The sequence below is a fragment of the Felis catus genome, chromosome E3 (genome assembly GCF_018350175.1).
Source record: "Felis catus isolate Fca126 chromosome E3, F.catus_Fca126_mat1.0, whole genome shotgun sequence".
NCBI classification, from domain to species: Eukaryota; Metazoa; Chordata; class Mammalia; order Carnivora; family Felidae; genus Felis; species Felis catus.
This window is the reverse complement of record NC_058383.1, coordinates 31,153,946-31,174,634: the sequence shown is the minus strand read 5'-3', so window position 1 is coordinate 31,174,634 and position 20,689 is coordinate 31,153,946. Positions and strand designations below refer to the sequence as shown.

Below are 20,689 nucleotides of genomic sequence, written 5' to 3'. Positions count from 1 at the left end.
AGGCGGGCCGTGGGAGCGATTCTGGAGACGCTCCTTAGCTCCATGTGGCCACTTCGTTTCTTCTTTTCACCTCCTCCTCCCCCCTCGCTCCCCCCTTCATGAAAAGTGGTCGTGTATTGTACAGTGCACTCACTTGGCCTCACGGAGCTTGTTCTGTGTGGGTGCCCGGGGGCCTGCCGGCTGTGTGAAAGCTCGTGACATTTCTCGGTCTGCGCCAGAGTTCATCCAACCCGCGTGCCGACTGCTAGCCACTGGAAGTGGTTTGTGACCCTTTGCTGATAATGGTGTTTGTAGTAATGCCACAGTGATTTGCGTTTGTGACTTGATTCTCCTATGACTATATTTATTGGAAAAACTACCAGAAGTAGAATTGCTGGGTCCAGGTGCCGTAGTTTTCTAAGGTGAGTGGAGGGCACCTCTCCCCTCTCCTCGGAGGCTGGGCCAACATGTACCCTGGAACAGCAGCCAAGAGGCCTGCTCCGGCCCGTCTGGGCCCGAAGGGGCCGCGTCCCCCTCTGTGGGTCCCGGACAACATCACCGGGAAAAAGTGGCCCTGACAGAATTTTCGTCTGCGTTTTCCTAAGGAAGAGTAAGGTTAAGCCTCTTCTTGTTAAAGAGCCATTTTATTTCCTTGGCTGTGATTTAGTTTATATTTCATTAAAGAAAACTCATAATCTCCAGTCGGATAAAAATGTGGATTTTCCTGAATTTGTTCACGTGCAAAGATCGTTAGGTACTCCACTTTGTCAGTCTGCTTCTCTGAACCACTTCCCTTTCATGTTAATGACTTACATGCCCGGATGTGGCCTGTCATTGAGTTAATGTCCCACGTTAAAATAACTTCCATTTGTTGGACATTTGAGTTTGGGTTTGTTGCCTTTTGTAGGTAAGATAAGCAGTTCATTGGTGGTTCTTTAAAGCTACTTGAAAATAAGACCAGGGGCACGTGGGTGGGTCAGTCGGTTGAGCGTCCGATTCTTCATTTCAGCTCCGGGTCATGTTCGGTTCCTGAATTTGAGCCCTGCATCGGGCTCTGCCCTGACAGTCCAGAGCCTGCTCGGGGTTCTCTCTCCCCATGCTCTCTCTGCCCCTTCCCTGCTTGTGCGTGCGCTCTCTCTGTCTCTCTCTCAAAATAAATAAACATTAAAAATAAGACCAGGAGGTGGGGCTGTCTGTGTATGTAGGGGAGTCCAGAGCTCGGTAACCGATAGCAGCATTTACTGCCCTGGTGCTGCTGGGTGATGTGGCACTAATGGAGTTGTTACATACATGTCCTCGAGAGGTGGTGCCATGATCCCGTATCTAACTTTAATTAGAACGTCTTCATGTTTTACAGTGACCTCTCGAGAGCATCCGACAGTTAAAGGACTATGATGAGTCCAGTCCTAGGTTTTCTCCCCTGGACCACCATTTAGCCTGGCCACGCCAGGAAACCGTGGTATCATTGTGTTTGCTTACAATAAAGGTTGGCGTCTATAGAGACTCTGGTTCTGAGCCACAGACTTCTGTTCTCGATCGTTCTTGGATTGTGCCAGGAGTCGGCTTAGGCTGCATCGCTTGCAGGTTGTGTGTTTCTGGGTGATTTCTTAGTGGGAATGAGTATGCATTTCCTCGTTTGCGAACTAGGATGGTCGTATGCAACAGAAAGGACAAAATGATTGTATTTGAAAGGACGTGAGGCCCTAGACACAAGCAGTTAGGTGTATTTTACAGTAAGTGTGTTTCAGGACCTGATAATTCTGGGGAGAATTTTAGCCCATGAGTGGAAAAGAAAAGCTTTTTTTTTTCCCCCTCACTTAAGAGAGGGTGCGAGTGGGGGCACCTGGGTGGCTCAGTCGGTTGAGCGACTGACTTCTGCTCAGGTCATGATCTCATGGTTCGTGAGTTCAAGTCCCACATTGGGCTCTCTGCTGATGGCTCGGAGCCTGGAGCCTGCTTTGGGTTCTGTGTCTCCCTCTGCCCCTCCCCCACTCATGCTCTGTCTCTCTCTGCCTTGGAAATAAACACTAAAAAAATTTTTTTTTTAAAAAAGAGAGGGTGTGAATGGAAGGAAGGGAAGGAGAGAGGAAGGGAGGATCTTAAGCAGGTTCCATGCTCAGTGCAGAGTCCAACATGGGATTCGATCCTATAGTCCTGGGATCATCACTTGAGCTGAATTCAAGAGTCAAACTCTTTTTTTGTTAATGTTTATTTATCTTTGAGAGAGAGAGAGAGTGGGGGAGGAGCAGACAGAGAGGGAGTCATAGAATCCGAAGCAGGCTCTAGGCTCTGAGCCGTCAGCACAGAGCCCAACTTGGAGCCCAAACCCACAAACCACCTGATGGTGACCTGAGCCGAAGTCGGATACTTTACTGAGCCACCCAGACTCCCTTCAAGGTCAAACTCTTAGCTGAATGAGCCACCCAGGTGCTCCTTAAATTCTTTGTTTTCTTAGCTGTCAGATGAGGATAAGAAAATCCTGTACCTCACCGTTGTTGCAGGATTAAATGAGAACCCATATGTCGGCTCAGTAAATGTGCCTCATAAATGCTCAGTAAATGTTACCATCATTTTTCTTTAGTACAATAATTACATTACTAAGAAACCTTACCTAATCAAAACCTAAATTTTAATGGCAGTGGTGCAGAAAGAATTAAATGCTAGGCTCTTTCAGACCCTAAGAAGTGAAATTATTTCTGCTGTATATATTGGAGTACTCAGGGTGTTCGTGTGGATGTGTGTTTTACTGGCTCTGAGTGTGGTTGCACAAGTGAAAAACCCCAGAAAAAATCCAGCATTTTATCACATTCCTTTTTGCTCAAAATTAATGGCTTTCCTTGGTGCTGTCGTGGCTCAGCCAAGAACAAGGTCATTAAACCAGCCCAGTGCTTTTAGGGCCCCAAGCCGCTGCTCAGTCCTGAGGTGGTCGTATTTACCGTCAGCAGCATGTCAGGGCATGTGAGTCTCCGTCCCTAAATGATTGCCTCCCTTCCTACTGAATTAAGAATGCTCAAGTGATGAGACAGGTGTTCACAGGAAGAAGACCTTTCCGTGAGAACTGCCTGGGAGAGAAGCAAGTGACCTGGGTTGTTGGACGATTGCTGGCCTGTTTTCTGTTTAGGCTCATTTTATTAGGTAGCTTTTGCTGTGTAAAAAATTATTTATTTATTTATTTATTTATTTATTTATTTATTTATTTATCAACGTTTATTTATTTTTTGGGACAGAGAGAGACAGAGCATGAACGGGGGATGGGCAGAGAGAGAGGGAGACACAGAATCGGAAACAGGCTCCAGGCTCTGAGCCATCAGCCCAGAGCCTGACGCGGGGCTTGAACTCACGGACCGCGAGATCGTGACCTGGCTGAAGTCGGCCGCTTAACCGACTGCGCCACTCAGGCGCCCCTAAAAAATTATTTCTAAGCTTGGCCGTTTAAAACGCAAAACCAGGGTCCTCTACAATTCTCGTGGGTTGGGAATCTGTGAATGGCTCAGCTGGGAGGTGGTCCGTCAGAGTCGATCACAAGGCTGCAGTCCTCTGATGGCTTGGCTGGGACTCGAGGGTCAGCTTCTGAGCTCACTGGTGTGGCCGCTGGTGAGAGGCCTGTGTTTCTGCCGCAAGGGCCTCTCGAGTAGAACTGCTCACAACACAGCAGCTGGCTTCCCGGAGTGAGTAAGCAGAGAGCGAGAGCACCTCTCCCACCCGGAAGCCACGGTGTCTCTTGCAACCTAATGTTGGGAGTGAGACCCTATTAGGTTCACTGTTCTCTGTGGTCCCAAAGATCAACCCTGGTTGAGTGTGGGAGGAGTCTACACATGAATGTGATGACCACGAGGCAGGGGTCGTTGGAGGTCAGTTTGGAGGCTGCCCTCCATGCCCACCAGGATTCTTTCACCCCCTGGGGTAGACCCTATCCCAGTCTTTCTTGGTGGGTGTGGTTCTTCGTTCCCGTTGTGTGTGATTCGGTGGAAACGACCCTACCACTGCCCAGCTGGGTTCCAGAGCAGGGTAGGTGGACCAGGCCTGGGCAGCCGGCTTGTTCTGTTTCCTGGTCACTGTGATTGGCTCACAGAAGGTCATGTAGCCAGGTTGATGAGGTCTTCTTGAGGGCCTTCTTGAGAAGGTTATACTATAAGCCAGGAGTTGTTGGGTGCAGTCTTTGCTGCTATGTGGGAAGATCCTGACCCCAAATGGCAACAACACAGTGAAAAATGGAGACAACCTGGCAGGTTCTAATGGTAGACCTCGAGCTCCTGGATCCAGCCTTTCCGGAAGCTGTTGTTCTTCTGGGCTTGGCAGTTACATGAACTAATACGTTCCTTCTGTTACTTGGGCCTCTTTGTAACTGGTCTTCTCTGTTAACAATCCCGAGTCCTATCTGACCAGGCTTCTTTTTTTGGATGATGGCGGATTGGAGTGAGTTGTGTTTCCTCCATACCTAAGTAAAATCGCTGCCTTAACCATGAACCTGTCAGGTCCGTGAAGAGACGCGCATCTGGTCATGACTGTGGAGGCCATGCCCTGAGGGGAACCCGGTGGGTTGATGGAGCCCTGCTCAAGGCCTTGTCTTCCTGTGTTCCGTCAGCACCAGCCCCACTATAAATCTTGGTCACACCTTTACCTCCTGTTCAGGACGTTTGGTGTGTGAACAAGAACGTGTTGCTTGTTGTGTGATGGAGCCATTCCCTTTACGCTTCAGAGCCTCTGGTTCCTCGTCTATTGAAAATGGAAGAGGTGGTGGGTGTGCCTGGGTCCTCTCCCTGCCTCCCGTGGGAGGACGAAAAGCAGGACACTGTGTGATGTGTCGTAGTGATGGCTGGCGTGCCAGGGCTGTGTCTGACCCTTGGCTGGGGAAGCAGCGCAGCGACCCTTCCCCTGGCTGGGCCACCTCGCACATCCTCACGTCTCCCTTTCCCTGTCTGTGAACTGATGCATGATAATCTTAACCAATGTCACTAAGCTTTTGGCTGTAGGAACCCGAACCAAACTAGCTTGGATCAACAGGGCAATTTTATGTTGATGTGACCGGTCCCTCTCTTCAGGACCCAGGTTCTCTCGGGAGGTCCTTGCTCTGCCCTTGGCCCTGTGTCCTCTCTGTTAGTGTTCTTGGGCAGGGCCTTGGCACGTAGCAGTAAAGAGGGCCTCTGCTAACGCCAAGCCTCGTGCAGGATCTGAAGAGCAGAGACTCTGTCCTGATGTCCAGGTAGAACATCTTCGACTGCACTGGGCCTGTTGTGGGCAGCAGCGAGCAGAAGGCCATGATTGACTGCCATGCGGCGACGGGCAGATAAATCCTGTCTGTTGCACTTTGGCCTAAGTTGGTGGGGACGAGGACATGAGCTTTTTTGCTCCTCAAGCCCTGAGCAGAGCTCCAGGCTCCTTGTAAACGCTCCCTACGTGGTCCCTGATTTCTTCTTAGCTGGCGCATTGGCCATGGGTGGCTACAGATGCCGAGGCTAGAACAAGAGCTTGCGGGTTCTTGCCTTATCCCAGCTTCTCCCTGCAGTGAGTACCTCAGAGCCTTTGTCCTCTCACTGGCCTTCACTTGACCTTCAGCTCCTCCCGGTGTGATTTTTGCCGCCCTGTGTGCCCAGCGTCCCTTTATTGGTCTCTGTGGGGCTGCCGAGTAGTTGCCTGCTGTGACAGTGTCCTGTTGGTGGCCAGAACTGTACTACACCATCTGTAAGGGAAGGCTGGATGAGGATCTTGGGAGCCTCGATCCTGTCATTCCACTCGCTGTCCCTTGGGAGACTTTGATTGGCTTTCTATGAAGGCTTTAAATCTGTTTCTGCCCTAAGTCTGTCTGCCTTTTTCTCATTGTTAAATTAGAAAAATGAGATGAATATGCTTTTTGTGGAAAAGGACACAATGTGTCTTCAACGTCCATCTGAAGGCATTGATGGTTTTGTTTTGTCTTAGCAAGTCTTTATTTTAATTCTAGTTAGCATACAGTGCGATAGTCATTTTGGGAGTAGAATTCAGTGATTCATCACTTACATACAACACCCAGTGCTCATCATATAGGTGCCGCCCTACCCACACTGGTGATGTTTTTAATCCCAAGAGTCCAATAGTCAGCGTTGAGAAGGTCACACGCAGGTCCTACTTCCTCTTTTCTGTCTTTCCTTGGTTGGATCTTAATGTCCAGTGATAATTTGACCTCGTCAGCAGTCACCGAATCTTGTGGACTTGGGGTTCTCAGGCTCTAGAAGAATCTCTATTCTTTTTTTAAAATAAATATTTGGGAAAAAATTTTTAATAAGGTCCCCTTTACTGCATTGAAATGCACAGTTACAATAACCTATGGATGGGAGCTAATTATTTAAAATTGAGTATAACTCCCTAACTACTATGAAGGAGAAGGCTGAGGAAAGTAACATGTAATAAAAGGTAGATTTCAATATATTATTGGCCGGGCATGGCTTTGATGGAGAACATGATGCGGTTGAGTGCTTGCACCTACTTACAACGCATGGATTTGGTTTTAAAGGCAGTACAGTAAGAAGATCACCAGGCATTCTTGATAAGAACAGAAAATGACAGAGCAGAGTGTACGTGGGTGGATTCTTGGGTAAAAACTAGTATGTTGTGTGTATGTGAAATGAATTGTAGACTCAGACTGTAGATGAACGTTGCACCCATGTGAAGGGTCCTAGGACAGTTGAAAGGACAATGGGATGTAGGTTGCTCTGGATGTGGGGCTGCCTTGGCCACCAGGACTGCCGGTGTCTCTGCACCCCCCCCGCCCACCTGCCCACCATAGTCACCAGGGGGGCTTTAGAAGCACCAACGTCCACACCTCTAGGAGGCATTCCAATGCCATTTGCAAATGTGCCATCAGAACTGGGTGTTGAGGAGCCTTCTGGTCCATTTTCACTTGCTTGAGTCCTTGAGAGTCTTTAGCCAAGAACTAGACCATGACCACACTGAATTCTCTGTGGAGCCCCCGCTGTGTGTGCCAGCCTACTCTGGTGCTCTTGTCCCTCACTTCCCCTTGAACACGAAGCTTGCTTTCCCCAAGGTCGCTGGTTCTTATACTTGGCTGAGTCGCATTAGCTGAATAAGGTGTGCTCTTCGTCATTCTCCACAAGCCCTTGTCAGCGGCTGACAGTCCTTTATGACTTACCCCGGAGCAGCCAAGGAGAGTTAAGTGCATGGGGTGGAGCAGGGAGGAGTAGAAGACGCACACGTCGGGGCTGGAGACAAGATGGTCAGGGGGAGCCGGTTTCCTGAAGTTTAATGCTTCCGAAATTCAGTGAAGGATGGAGTCAGAGACCAGATGCAGCTGGCTGTAACCTGTAGGTGTGACAATGGAGGGGCAGATATATAGATACCTTCATATATATGTGTGTATGTATGTATATGTATGTATGTAAAGATTTTAACCTTTTGGCTGACATTTTTGCTTGTATTCCAGTAGACTTGGCCCTTCTTAGCGGGAAGCGTAGTGTAATGGTCTGGGGCAAGTCTTGCATTGGAGCCCTCCTTCTCAAGGTCAAGAGTAGGGTAAGGTGAGTGAGAAACTCCGTCTGAAGGTCATGCAAATACTTTGGCCACTTGTATTGTGTGATTTCGGGTGGTAATTGTACCCCTAATGCTTCTCATGTAGAAAACTGGGATAATCTTCTCACTCTTACAGATACTATTCAAGAGCTAATGAATGAAGAGGGCTAAGCGCAGTGAGTACCCTGAGTAAGTACTTAGGAGAAGCCAGCCATGGTCGTTAGTGTTTTCGTGGAAGTAAATTATGCCTCCGTCCAAGCTTGCAAAGAGTCATTGTCTGGAGTTAATCTAGCCTGATGTTGCTCAGATGTAACTAACTTTCTAATAAAGAATTCTTGGGGTTGAAGTGCTAAATGCCTCGCTTAGACTTGGCTGTATATTACATTCACCAGGGGAGCTTTGAAAACTGTGTCTACCCAACCCTCCCAGAGTCGTCCCCCCCCCCCCCCCCCGTCCCCTAGGAAAAACCTGTCCACGCTGCCCCTCCAGACCAATTACGTCCAAATCACTGGCAGCAAAACCCACCCTGCCCCAGTAAGTAATTCCAGGGTGTAGCCAAGGTGGCTGGTGGTGGTAGAGGTTTAGAGCAGCCTTCTTCAAACCCGAATGTCTCCACCAGTGCCCATGGCGATCGTGGCTGGGTGGGGCCTGTCAGCAGGTGTCTCTCACAAGCTCCTGGTGCTGTTGATGCCTTGGGTTCCTGACCCACACTCTAAGCAGTAGGGATGTGAAAGGGGTAGTTCTCTGAAACCACCTGGGCTTGTAGAAAGCTCAAGGCTCTTGTGATTGTTTTTTTTTGTTTCTTTCAGTGCCAAAGCGGGAGTTAGTTTTGTTTGCAGGTTTTTTTTTTTTTAAATGTTTATTTAATTTTGAGACAGAGAGTGAGAGAGAGAGAGAGACAGAGCAGGGGTTGGGGAGGGGCAGGGGGAGACAGAAGGAGAGACAGAATCCGAAGCAGGCTCCAGGCTCTCAGCTGTCAGCCCAGAGCCGCATGCGGGGCTCGAACTCACGAACCGTGATACCATGACCTGAGCCGAAGTCGGATGCTCAACCGACTGAGCCACCCAGGCACCTCTTGTTTGCAGTTTGAAAATGAGAATACTTTGATCCGCTACAAGAATGATTTACCTTTCCCATTTGCCATTTTTGCTTTTGCTTTTATTTTTAAGCTAATGATGAGAATACCATGTAGGTTTGCTTTTGGTGGGTTTTGAAGGATCTGCATTTGAGCTTTTAGCATGAGCCCAGCATCCTGCGGCTTGATTTGCTCCTTTGATGTGGAATTGGATGCTTTCATGTTCAGATGCATGCAGGTGGGATGTCAGGGCAGGATTCTGCCGTGACTAGGCAGCTGGAGAGTTCTTGAGAAAGCTCTGGCTTCCATGCTTTTTTTTTCTTTTTAAATCACCTTTAAATTGTAAAAGTACCATATGCGGAAATGGAAGAGAGCATCCCAAATCTCCCGACACCAACCTAACGATGTTCTCCCCACTTAGTCCATTTCAGTACGATTTGTACCTGGTTCTACCACCATCAGTGTGTGCGTGCATTTTTTAATAACATTTTCTTGTGCTTCTCTGTAGACTTCAGATTATGTTTAGAGATCTCCCCCTCCCCCAAGAATATAAAAATGTACAAATTGTAGTCCTTAAGTCTGAGACTAAGAGAGGTTTAAAGAAGAAAATCCTCTGGACGCAATTACCGTTCATGTCTTTTATTTATTACTGACGAGGCCCTTTATCCCAATTCATCTTATGTATGTATTCATTTTACATAATTCAGATCATTCTGAATCTGCAAGTTGGTCTGCTTTGAAAAGCAATTAGCATCCCATCATGCAGGTGTCCTCACGCTGTTCACTTCTGTGGGCATCCCTTTCAGAGGCCGTGTGGAAGTCTGTTTGGCTTTGGCCTTGTTTCTCACACTATTTCCTTAACCATTTCTCTCCACTCTTTTCCAACACCCACACCACCCCCCTCCACTGTAGGAGTAGGATTTCTACTAACGTATTTTTTGGTGAAGCTCTTTAAAGTCCTTAATCTAGACTTCTAGAAGCTGAGTTTCGATGTTAGAAGGTATCTGTAAAGGCCCTTGCTCCATAGGGCCAAAGTCCTTCCCGGGAAAGAGGTGTCACCTGATAGCCCCTTGGTGATAGGTGGAGGGCCTGCCTGTTTGTCCTTTGTGAAGGCTGTAAAGGAGGCCGCCATATCTGACCAAATAGTTTCCACGTGGGCCAGTGTTCGGCTGCTTCTGCTTTTCTGAGATTATAGCCTCGTGTCTCACTTGTTTTCGCCTCTGTCACCTTCTTTCCTCTGTGTGTATGGGCAGGAAAAGGATCACCGGGCAAAGGATAGGAATGTGTTAATGGCCCAAGTCCTGGGTTGCTCTGGCTCCAGGGTGAGGCAGGAGGATCCACCCAGAGAGCTTCAGCCGGTTTGACAACCTTCTCCTCTCAGCTCCTGCTTCTCAGAGTGCAGAAGTTGAAGGTGTATTTGGCACGGATGATTTTCCAGCTGGTTTTTCTTTAGGAAGTAGAGACATGGGGATCATCCTTTCCCCAGACAGAAAAATGAAGAAGCCAAACGTGTTAACACCTGAACCAAAAATGATGAGACAACCTTCTCAAACACCGTGCGAGGTGGACGGTCCTAAAGGTTCTTTCACCCTCCTTTCACAATGCCATGACCCATGTGAGTTTCCTAGACACTTTTTCTGTATGAAAATTGGGGACCAGAAGAGAGGAACTGGAGCATCGTGGCATCTGTTAGAGCAGAATCACGTACAAGGGAGAAAGCCATGTGCTTGTTTATTTTCTCTAAAGCTTCTAGAACCCAATCAAAGACTCCGGTTTTGTTGATGAACTAAAATTTTTAGGGGGAGGAAGCAGCAAGGTATATTTGCACGAACAGCTGCATTTTGCAGCACGTGCCCACGTCGAACGGCTAGGCGTTAGCGCCATTAGCGGTCGGTGCCAGATGTTCCCCGCAAAATGTGCACCAAACATGGATTTGGGCGGTTCATCAAGATGCAGAAAAAATCCGCAGCTGCCAAGGGAACGGGGAGAAGGTTGTGTCTGAAACATTGTTGCAGCCCATCACTTTCCCCATCAGAGCACAGGAGCGGGAGATAAAAAAAAAATCACCCAAACCAGTAACTGTGATAGAACTCTGATTAAAAGGTCATGATGATTATCCACGGAGGAGGGGAACGCGTTTACCATTCATTAACGTTCCATTTGCTGCATTTTCTGATGAGAAGTCAGTAGAGAAGTCTGGAGGAGTCAATAAAAATAACAGAAGGGTTTTGAGGGGAAACCGAAGCAGAGCCGGGGAAGGGAGAACAATCGGAAGAGAGAGCGGCTCCCCCGAGCGAGTGTCAGCGTCTGTGCTACTCGAGGGAAGTGGTTGAAAGGCCCCAGTCGGACCTGGCTGGCCCCAGAAGCTGGAGCCCGGTGCTCAGTTGAACACCCTGGCCTGTTTGCCTGGGGAGAGGCAGAGTTTGTAACCTGGTTACCCGTAGAGAAATTTTCAAGCCTTGCCTTTCCGGTATGGTTCACGAGGTGGCAATTTCCATGTCCCCGCGCGTGAAGCCTGGGTCTTAAATATAGCTGGCATGTGGATGCCCTGCAGGCGGTGACAGTGACAGTGACATCACTGCCAAGCAGCGCCTTGTTATTTTGGAGCCGGGGAGGGGAACAACAGGAAGCTCAGCAGAGGGGAGATATTCTTGGCAGCGGCAGGAATGCGGTTTAAAGAGCGACAACCGTCAAGTCGAGGGCTTGTGGAAGGTGGCGGAGCTTATTTGCTCAGTCAACTGAGTTCGTGCTGGGTCCCAGCACAACGTACAGACGCGTGAGACGCTCCCCTCCCACCACATGCCTCCTGTGGCCCAACGACCCTCGCAGAAACCTTTCAAGCGGGAGAACTGTTTCTTCCAACATGGTCTGTCTCCAGTGCTCCAAATGCAGCCTCACGGAGAGCAGGGCCGCGCAGTTGGAGGGCGGGGGTCCTGGAACACCACCTCCTGAGCTTTAATAAAACTCCATCGAGAACCATGCTGAAAAGGCACGTTGTAAATGATTACCTAGAGTGGAAAGAGGTTGGCCTTTCAGTCCGGTTGCGCCTTGTTGTTGCTGCCTCGTGGGGCTGAAACCACACGTGGCCTCTACACCTCTTCTCCACTCGACGGTGAACCCAGGGGGCTTCACCGAGCGCTAAGTTAAGGGCGTCTTTTTGGATCGTGTTTTTCTCTTCATGGACTAAAAACATTTGTCTGTCAAATTTCCCAGTGGGATCCCTCTCCTTCCCTGTCTTCTCAGTCCCCCTTACTTGGTTTTTATTCCCCCTAGGTCTGTTACAATGTGCAGTCTGGCTCCTTTTTTTTCCATAAGTTGCAAGCCTCGTGAGGGCAGGGACCTTGTTCTCCTTTGTTGACTGATCTTTCTTAGGGGCCTGCACAAAGCCTGGCACGTGATAGAGCCCAGAAATTTCTTGAAAGAGCAAGTGGGTATCAGTTTCCTTTATATTGCTCTGCTGAGTTTGGCTTACCTTTCTAAGGTCCTGTCATGGTCTAAGAAGGCTGCTGGATCCCTAGCCGTTATATCTGCATTCTGTGCAGCAGGAAGGATGAAGCAGGGGAAGGGGGAAAAAAACAAAACCGTTCTGACTTGTTTTAAGGAGGTCACCCACCGCTCAGAAAAGTTTCTTATATTTAAGTGGCCTGAACTGTTTCTGTTAGGGATGGTGAAAAATACTTGTTTTTAGTAGGGTACCTCGTCACCCCAGACAGACTGTGGAAGGGAAGAGTTGATATTTTGGAGGGCAGATTGTGGTCTGTGCTCAGTGCCTTGCGTGTAGGCCTCCTGCGTTGGAAAAGGTCACTTTTGTTACATACAATGGTGAGGTTGCTTTTTGGGGTCAGTGGTATATTCACTTGCCCCCAAGGTGCTGAGCAGAATGGCTTTTGAGTCAGACCTTGGCTCAAATCTTTGTACTAAGCCCCGGCTTATTGCACTAGCTGTGTGACCTTGGGTAAAGTCACTTTACCTCTGTGAGCCTCAATTTTTAAAAGTCTATAAAAGGGTGATAATCTAGAGCATTTTCACACATGATGGCAAGGATTGAAGGAGATGATGGGATAAAGAAACGTGGCAGGGTGTCTTTGGCAAAGGAATCTGTATTCTCCCATCATCTTGATCACCATCTTAGCTTGTTTTGTGGTGTCTAGATTCCAGGGATCCAAGTGTGACAGACGTGGTCTCTGTGTTCCAGAAGCTCACAGAATGGCATGCTGGGCAGGGAGAAGAGTCGCTGTAAGGGGAGAGAGGCACAGACACGGCTGTTAGGTTGAAGAAAGCTGCAGGTAGCTTGGGATGGCCACAGCGCGGACTGTTAGAGTCCAGTGTGTGTTTGGGGAATGACTACGGAAGGTTCTGGAAGAGCGAACCGGAGACAGATTCCCAAGGTCCCAGTGAGGAGTTTGGCCCTGGTTCTGTGAATGGTGGGGAACTGGCCAAGGCCCTTAAGAAGGAGAGTAATTGATCAGGTCTGTTTTGTGCGTCGTTCCCTGTCCTAGGCCCTGTGGAGGACTGGATGGGACAAGGCCGGTCTTAGAGGTCTGAGTGTAGACTGGAGCCATTCGGGCAAGAGGTGGCCATGGCCACGTCTAGGTAGGGCTGGCGTTTCCAGAGTGAAGACACGGTGGGTGAGACCATGGTGGGTCAGCACCGAGGGGTGTGGTGCTGCTTGCCCCGCACTGGATTAGGGTCTGTCTGCCCAGCGGACACCATTTCCTGGGGGTGAGGGGAGGCTGAACAAGCCGTAGATGAAGGACTTGAGGAGCTCCTCCAGGCAGAAGACCATCTCCCACCTGGGTCATTGCTGCCCCAGTGTTTTCTCTGCGATGTGCATTTCCTGCCTGAGCACCCTTCCTAGTGCCTGGTCTTTGGGAGAGTGAGGCAGCATGGAAACGTTACAGCCCTGGGCCCGTGACGGCGTGAGGCCCCGGCTGCCGAGTTCATCACTGCCCCGTGATCACATCCCGAAGTCGGGTGTGCGGTCCTGCACCCCTTTGTGATGACGGTGGTCGTCACGTCAGCAGGCCCTAAGCCCACAAGGAGGAGGTTGCCCCTGGGTCACCAGGGCGGTCACAGCTTGTGATTTGGGCTCCTTTGTGCATGTTGAGGCTCCTCTGTTTTGACTCTTTTATCTGAGTTGGAAATTGTTCAACTGGTCAAGAGATGTGGTTTTTTTTGTTTTTGTTTTTTTTTGTTTTTGTTTTTTTTTTGCAGAGGGATGCACTGCGGTTGTGGCCAGGGTTGGGGTGGTGGGGGGAGATGTGGCGGGGATTTTCTGCCCGGGTGGGCTGCTCATCAGGACGTGGCCTTGGCTTTCAGAGGACCTGAACCAAGCCAAGAGGGCTCTGCCTTTCTCTGCCACAAGGCTGTACGGTGAAACTTGGGATATCTGCTTGCTCATGTTTCTTAACTTTTTTATGGAGGCATTTTTCAAATACTTAGAAGAGTCAAACCTACCACCCAGGTGCCCAGCAGTTACTCACATGCTGTCACTCTTGTCTTGCTGTTCCTCCTCATTGACTGCTTGGGGTTGTGCTGGAGTACTTTAAATTCTAGATACCACGTCACCTGTAAAACGGGTTATATATAAATCTCTAACAGATAAGGACTCGGAGGGAGAAACATAACCATATGCAGCGCTATTAGTCGCATTTAATACAAATACCAGCGATCTCTTGGTATCCTCTAGTTTCTAAATTCAAAGATACTGGTTGTCTCAAATTCTTACAGTGACTTCGTTGAATCTATTCTGATTTTACTTTCACAAGTGTAAATCTGCTCACGCCATTCTCCTGATTCAAACTCTGTCCACTCAGGAAAAAAAACCTTGCCTCCTTACTGTGGCCTGCAAACCCTGCACGATCTGGCCTGAGCCTGCCTACTGTCTTTGCTGTCTTTGCTGTCTTTGCTGTTTCTTCTGCCTGGAACGTTGCCCCCCCTAGGTCTTGGCACGGCCGTTGCTCTTCCTGGTTTCTGAAGAGAGGGCAGCCTCGTCTAAGCAGGCGTATCTCCCTTTCCTAACCTCTTCTCTCCCTCTCTCCTGGTCTTATGCTTTCTTATTGTTTTTTTTTTTTTTTTCAAAATTTTATTTAAACTACAGTTAATGTAAGGGTAATATTGGTTTCAGGAGTAGAACTGATTGATTCATTATTTACACGCAACACCCCAGTGCTCCTCACCACAAAGGCCTCCTTAGAGCTCCTCCCCCTTCTAGCCCATCCCCACGCACCCCCATCCTTCAACTCCCTTTGTTCTCCATCTTGAAGTCTCTCCTGGTTTGTTTCCTACGCCCTCCCGTATGTCCACGTGTTTTGTTTCTTAAGTTCAAGGTAAGAGTGAAATCATGCGGTATTTATCTTTGTCTGACAGACTTACTTTGCTTCACATCGTATACTCTAGCTCCGTCATTGCAGAGGGCAAGATTTCATTCTTTTCGATGGCTGAGTGATATTCCCCTGTATAGTCTGTGAATGTATACATCCCGCATCTTCTTTATCCCTTCGTCAGTTGATGGACATGGTGGCCCGGTGCGTAGTTTGGCTATTGTTCACGCTGCTGTAAACACCGGGGTGCAACTCTGTATTTTTGTATCCGTTAGGCAAATACCTGATGGCGTAGTTGCTGGATTATAGGGTAGTTCTATTTTCAGTTTTTTTTTGAAGAACCTCCACACTCTTTGCCAGTTTGCATTCCTCCCAGCCGTGCAAGAGGTTCCCCTTTCTTCATAGCCTCACCAACACCTGTTGTTTCTTGTGTTAATTTTAGCCATTCTGACAGGTGTGAGGTGGTATCTAATCATGGTTTTGATTTGTATTTCCTGATGGTGAGTGACGTTGAGCATCTTATCATGTGTCTATTAGCCATCTGGATGTCGTCTTTGCAAAAGTGTCTGTTGATGTCTTCTGCCCATTTCTTAACTGGGTTGTTTGTTTTTTGGGTGTTGAGCTTGGTAAATTATTTGTAGATTTTGGATACTAACCCTTTATCAGATAGGTCTTTTGAAAATGTCTTCTCCCATGCTCGAGTCTGCCTTTTGGTTTTGTTGATTGTTCCCTGTGCAGAAGCGTTTTATTTTGACGAAGTCGCAATCGTTCATTTTTGCTTTTGTTTTCGGGCCTTTGGTGACGTGTCTAGTAAGAATTTGCCATGGCTCAGGTCAAACTCCCTCCTGGTTTTAAACTTCTTCACACTGCCTGTCCTTGGACATTTCTTAGTGTTCTTGTTTGATGTAGACCTCCTTCCACTCACGGATGTCTGCCACCTGGGGCTCGGCCCAGGCCCGCTTGGCTGTTCTGTTCCCCCAGTGCCTGGCACTTGAGCCGTTCAGCCAGCGCTTGTTACAAGAGTGGACGATTATTGAGCACAGCGCCTTTGCACTGTGTGGCCTGGGAGCCAGGAGCACTCACCTCTTGTAGGGAGGACTCATAAAGGGAGTTGGCCTTCCCTTTGTCTTTTTTTTTTTTTTTTGGTACTCATAATGTTGGCACAGGTAGGTCAGGCCCTCAGAAAAAGCCATGCTAATTATTATTTACATAATAGTGTATTATTTTATATATTATAAATATATTTATCTGGCAATATATTGTAGTTACTATTTACATAATACTGTTTTTATATCAATATAATTTTATATATTATAAACATAATTACCTTATAACATATCATAGTGATTATTTACAGAATAATACTCTGTAGGGCACGCAGAGTAGCATCGTTGGTTTCTGTAACTCTCTCCCATTAAGAGGAGGTCCCAAATGAGATTTCGAATCCTCCCCTCCCACATTCGGGCTGGGAAACCGGGTTACAGATTGGGAAGTCAGGACCCCGACGGGTGGTCATTTCAAGGTTTGGCCTCCCAGTATCCGGAGAGCAGACCGTGCGGCCTGACGGGTTGCGCCCCGGGCTTCACAGGAGGACTGTTGGGGGAGCCTGCAGGTTGTGTGCTGCAAGCCCCAGGTGCCTCCCTTCTGAGGACCTCAAGTTGCTCCTGCAGAAGGTGGGGCGAGCCATTACCTCCAGAGCAGCGGCCAGCAGGGCCTTCCCCGGGCTCTTTCTGTGCCGCACAAGGGCCGCTGTAACTGCTGACTGTGTCCGGCCTGGAGATGAACGAACGTGGCCACAGCTCCCTGAACAGATGCTGTCCATTAACCGGAGCTGAAACGTGTTTTTTAACTACTTCCCCCCCCCCCCCTTTTCCGAAGTGTTTTCTGTGCCCCAGGGATTGTTTGGTCTATCAGCTCAGCTATTCCTCACAGCAGCCAGTGAGTCGGGTCCTGTGCTTCTCCGTTTACAGGAGGGAGGCCAAACTCACACACCTACGCAGAGGCAGGGCTGGGGTTCGAACCTGTGTCTGCCTCCCGACTCTGTTGTCAGGTGCCCTTGACATCCCTCTTCACGGTCATCAGGGTGGTTTTAGCACCGTGTGAGAGTCACAGTGGGTCTCTTGCAACGTTGTGATTTGTTTTTGTCCCAGCCCTGGCTGGTTGCAGTCCAGGATAACGATGGTTGAAAGGGGGTCGCCTCCTGCATTTTCGTAGTCCCAAGGTAGCGCCTGGTTCTGAAGCTTCTGTCTGGCTGCCCCTCTCAACCCCTCGGCCACTCTCCTGCTACGTGTGACGCAGGCTTAAAGCTTCTTTCTGGCGACCGTCCCCCGTATTGCTTTTCCCTGAATCTTCACGGAGAACTTGAGAATGCAGTTTTCCCGGAAAGTTTTATATAGCAAGACATGTTGACAGGAAGACCGATCGCGGGGCTGTAAATTGAAGAAAAACAGGCGGCAATTTGTCTGATGCGTTCCAGTTCTTTTCTTTTGCCTTCTTCGAGTCTGAGTTATGGAGACGGTTTCCTCTCGCTTCGGAGGTTAAACTGCTAGGCGGTGTTTTATTGGGGAACGTTCTATTAAAGCATTAAGAACAATTAGATGCGGAGTCCTACTTTATTTTTGCAGGTTTTGACACTTAAGTAATTGGAAGTTTGGCTCTCTCTTTTGCTCTTCCTCTAAAGAATTCGGAAAACGCTGGAAGAAGATGTATTTCAGGGGGGAGTTTGGCGGCCTCCTTCCTGTAATCGCCCAGAGAAGGAGAAAAAACGTGGGCTTTTGGAGTTGGAAACCTCCAGACCTGAGGGGCTTTGCTGGGGCAGCCGTGCCCTCCCCGCCAAGACCCTCAGGATGGAACAGGCTGTGCTTGTGTAGATTCTGGCAGGCTTTTGTTCATAGCCCCGACTGTGAGCTTCTAATTACGTATGTGGGGCCTCTCTGATGATGGTCTGTCTGCTGCGGGACTCAGACTCCCATGAGAAGGAGGGTCCTGGCTCTTTGTCTCGGCTCTGACTCTTCCGACCTGAACCCCACACCTCACGCAGCAGATGCTGGGCACCTTGAATATTTGAGGAGTGAATGAATGAAGTTCGACTGAGGCTTGTCTTCTTTCATCCTGCTCCCCATCCCCCTGTCCTTTCACCTATGACAGCCCTCTGGATGCCCCTGTCCTCTTGCTGCTGTCTGACCACTCCCTCCCCCGCAGGCCGCTCTGGTGCCTGCTGTAACAGTGCCGATCAGGGGAGAAAACTCCGTCCGGGAGGAAGGGACTTTGGTGAGAAAGGTTGGGACAGTATAATTATGTGTCTGCGAGTGCTTGGAATATTCTGTACATTCTGTGGAGAGAAAAGTATCGTGTTAAGTCGGTGAATTCAGAACACGTAGGATTTAGCAAGCCTCTGGGAACCGCTGACACCAAGAGCTCCTGAGTGTTTATCTTCTTGGGAGCAGAAGAACGAGGTGAGCCAAGGACTGTCCTTAACAGGTACAGGGGAGGGGTTGGTGGCAGGGTGGAGGACACCAGACCTCTCCGGTGGCCTTGGCGTAGACATTGGCTCTGTGCTTTGGTGGAAAATGAAAGGGTGGACTGAGCTGGTTGAGCGCTGAGAGCGACGTGGACCCGGGACTTTGGTTGCCCTTCTGGAGTGGCCACACCATCATGAAGGCACTGAGCGATCGTGAGCCCGGTGGCCTCCCCTGCCCTCGTGGTGACACCGCTACGAGGAAGGGACCCGTGCCCACGGGCACGATGTGACGTGTGCTCGAGAGTCCGACTGACCTGTGTGGAGTCCCCTTCCTTCACTTCCTGCCGTGTGACCTTGGGCCCCTCGGAGCCTGCTCCTTCCTTCGTAAGGCCGAGTATGGGGATGAAAAGAAATGGAGCCCTTAGCCTTGTGCTCAGTGCGTGGTTCTCGGCCACAAGATCGTGAACTTTGACCTACTTCCCCAGTGAGTTGTTGACACTGACTCTCCCCTGAAAACAAGTCCTCTGTGCTTGTGCAGTTGAGTCGTTCCCTTCTTCCCGGGGAGTGGGTGGAGGGCGTGTTGGCAGCACCTGCTGGGTCCTGTCCGTCCTCCCGGCAGGGAGACTCATGCGTGGGTGTCTGTGGAGAGCCCTTCTTGTGCCCTGTCTCAGCGACTACGACGAATGAAGCCGCGGGTGGCCTCTGCCAGGGACACTGGTCCAACGGAAGGCCTCTTCGGCTCCCAAGGGTGGTTGTCGTGTCTACAAGTGTGTGGCGACCCCCTGCGAGGTTAAGGCCCGGTCCTGCCTACACCCCAGTTCCTGGCGGAGCCTGCAGAGCATTATGGGGCAGCTGGCTGTGTTCCCCGCCTGTCCAGAGACGGTGGCTCAGCTCACGGTGGGTTTGGCCGCCTCTCGGAAAGGAGGCGAGAGCGAATGGCCGGCGATCTGAGGGCCCGGCGTGGGGCAGATGCAAGAGGGCCTGGAGACCCCCCAGCCACTTCACGTGCCGGGCTGTGGCTTCCGAGGTTTCTCAGGAAACGTACATCCCCAAAGATGGCGAATTTTCGCCAAACCGGAGACTGTATCTCTTTGGAGACACGGCGGAGTGTTAGAGGAGATGACCTCACCGGCGGGAGGAGGATGGAAGTCTGCACGGACTGGTGAGCTCACTCCTCGCGGGCACTGGCCTCCTTGCCCCTGATGCGCATCTCCGGGGGATGAAAGTACACGGAGTCTGCAACTACTCCCACATCCCTCGCTCGTGACAGACCTGAGTCCTCAATCTTTGGAGTCGCGGATGAACCCCAGATTCCTCGTAATCCCACCCCCAGGTATCCACTTCTGATCAGAGTTGGTTCTTTAGGGAAAATCTGTTCTTTATCTTTCCTGTCTCTTTGAACCCTGAGACAGGTCCTTTCCAGAAAGGGCAGGCTAGCCAAACATCTCTGACAAACGGTTCTAAGGCCGCGTGGGGATGATGAGCTTGACCAGAGCTGGGAGGAGCACCGAGGTGGTCACGATGAGCAGGCCTGGTCTTTAGGCCAAGGCGTTGGTCGAGTTGACCGTCCCACCAGCCCCCAAGGACCGCCTCATGTCCCTTCCTCACTGTGTTCACCCTGCAGGTGGCCATGGTAGGGACAAGTGTCCAGTCTTAACATGAAGAAACTTGTCTGGGTGGAGTATGCTTGGCTTTCACCTGGTTTGGATTCACAGCCTATTTCAGCCTCTGTGTCTTCCTCCTGAGATACACAAGCAGAGGGTTCATGTGGCCTGCTTGGCCCACTGACTTTGAAGGGTCCTAGCCAGCAAGATGTCTCGAAGCATTTAATGATAACTTAGAGCTATTACAATTCCATTTAAAGATAATATCAAGAATAGGCAAATTGGTGGAGACAGAAAGTAGACGGCTGGTTGTTGGGGAGGGGGTTGGGGGGCCGTTGGGAATGACCGCTAATGGATACAGAGTTTCTTTGGGGGGTGGATGAAAATGTTTGGGAATACGAGTTGGAGGTATATATACTTGGGCATATTGACACATTACAGACGTACACATTTTCAAAGAGTGAGTCGTGGATTGTATCCTAAGGAAAAAGGTGGGAAAATTACGTGGGGATTTGAAGCAAAACACTGCAGGTTTACTAACAGCTACTCTTTGTTGAGCACGTAGAGGATGACTTGGTGATCCGAGTGCTGTGCCACTCCCCGTTTATTCTTTCCAGAACATCACTGTGGGGAAAGGAAGATGGTGGCCTTTCCCTTGTGGGTCCCACGTGGCAGAGAGGTGAATGCTTTTGTCTCTGAGCTCGCACAGAGAACAGCTAACGTGCATGTGATTTGGAGAAAGGCA

General features: G+C 49.6%; 1 protein-coding gene and 1 long non-coding RNA gene across 8 annotated transcripts in view; one reads left to right on the top strand and one right to left on the bottom strand.

Moving 5' to 3' along the window:
- SNX29 (sorting nexin 29) overlaps positions 1-20,689 on the top strand; it is a 499,225-nt gene that overhangs the window by 123,577 nt on the left and 354,959 nt on the right. The window contains exon 14 of one of the 7 annotated variants that reach the window (XM_045048371.1): positions 7,400-7,602. The exons of the other annotated variants lie outside the window; for them this stretch is intronic. Within the exon in view, the coding sequence (XP_044904306.1) occupies positions 7,400-7,415 (16 nt within the window). The 3' untranslated portion in view covers positions 7,416-7,602. Of the gene's footprint in view, positions 1-7,399; positions 7,603-20,689 lie in introns of those variants that run through there. 7 annotated transcript variants of the gene reach the window in all.
- LOC109495281 lies at positions 8,879-15,268 on the bottom strand. The gene is made up of 3 exons (XR_002739004.2): positions 14,933-15,268; positions 14,041-14,125; positions 8,879-12,791 (listed from the first exon to the last, which is right to left on the bottom strand). It is a non-coding gene; the product is annotated as an uncharacterized LOC109495281 (long non-coding RNA).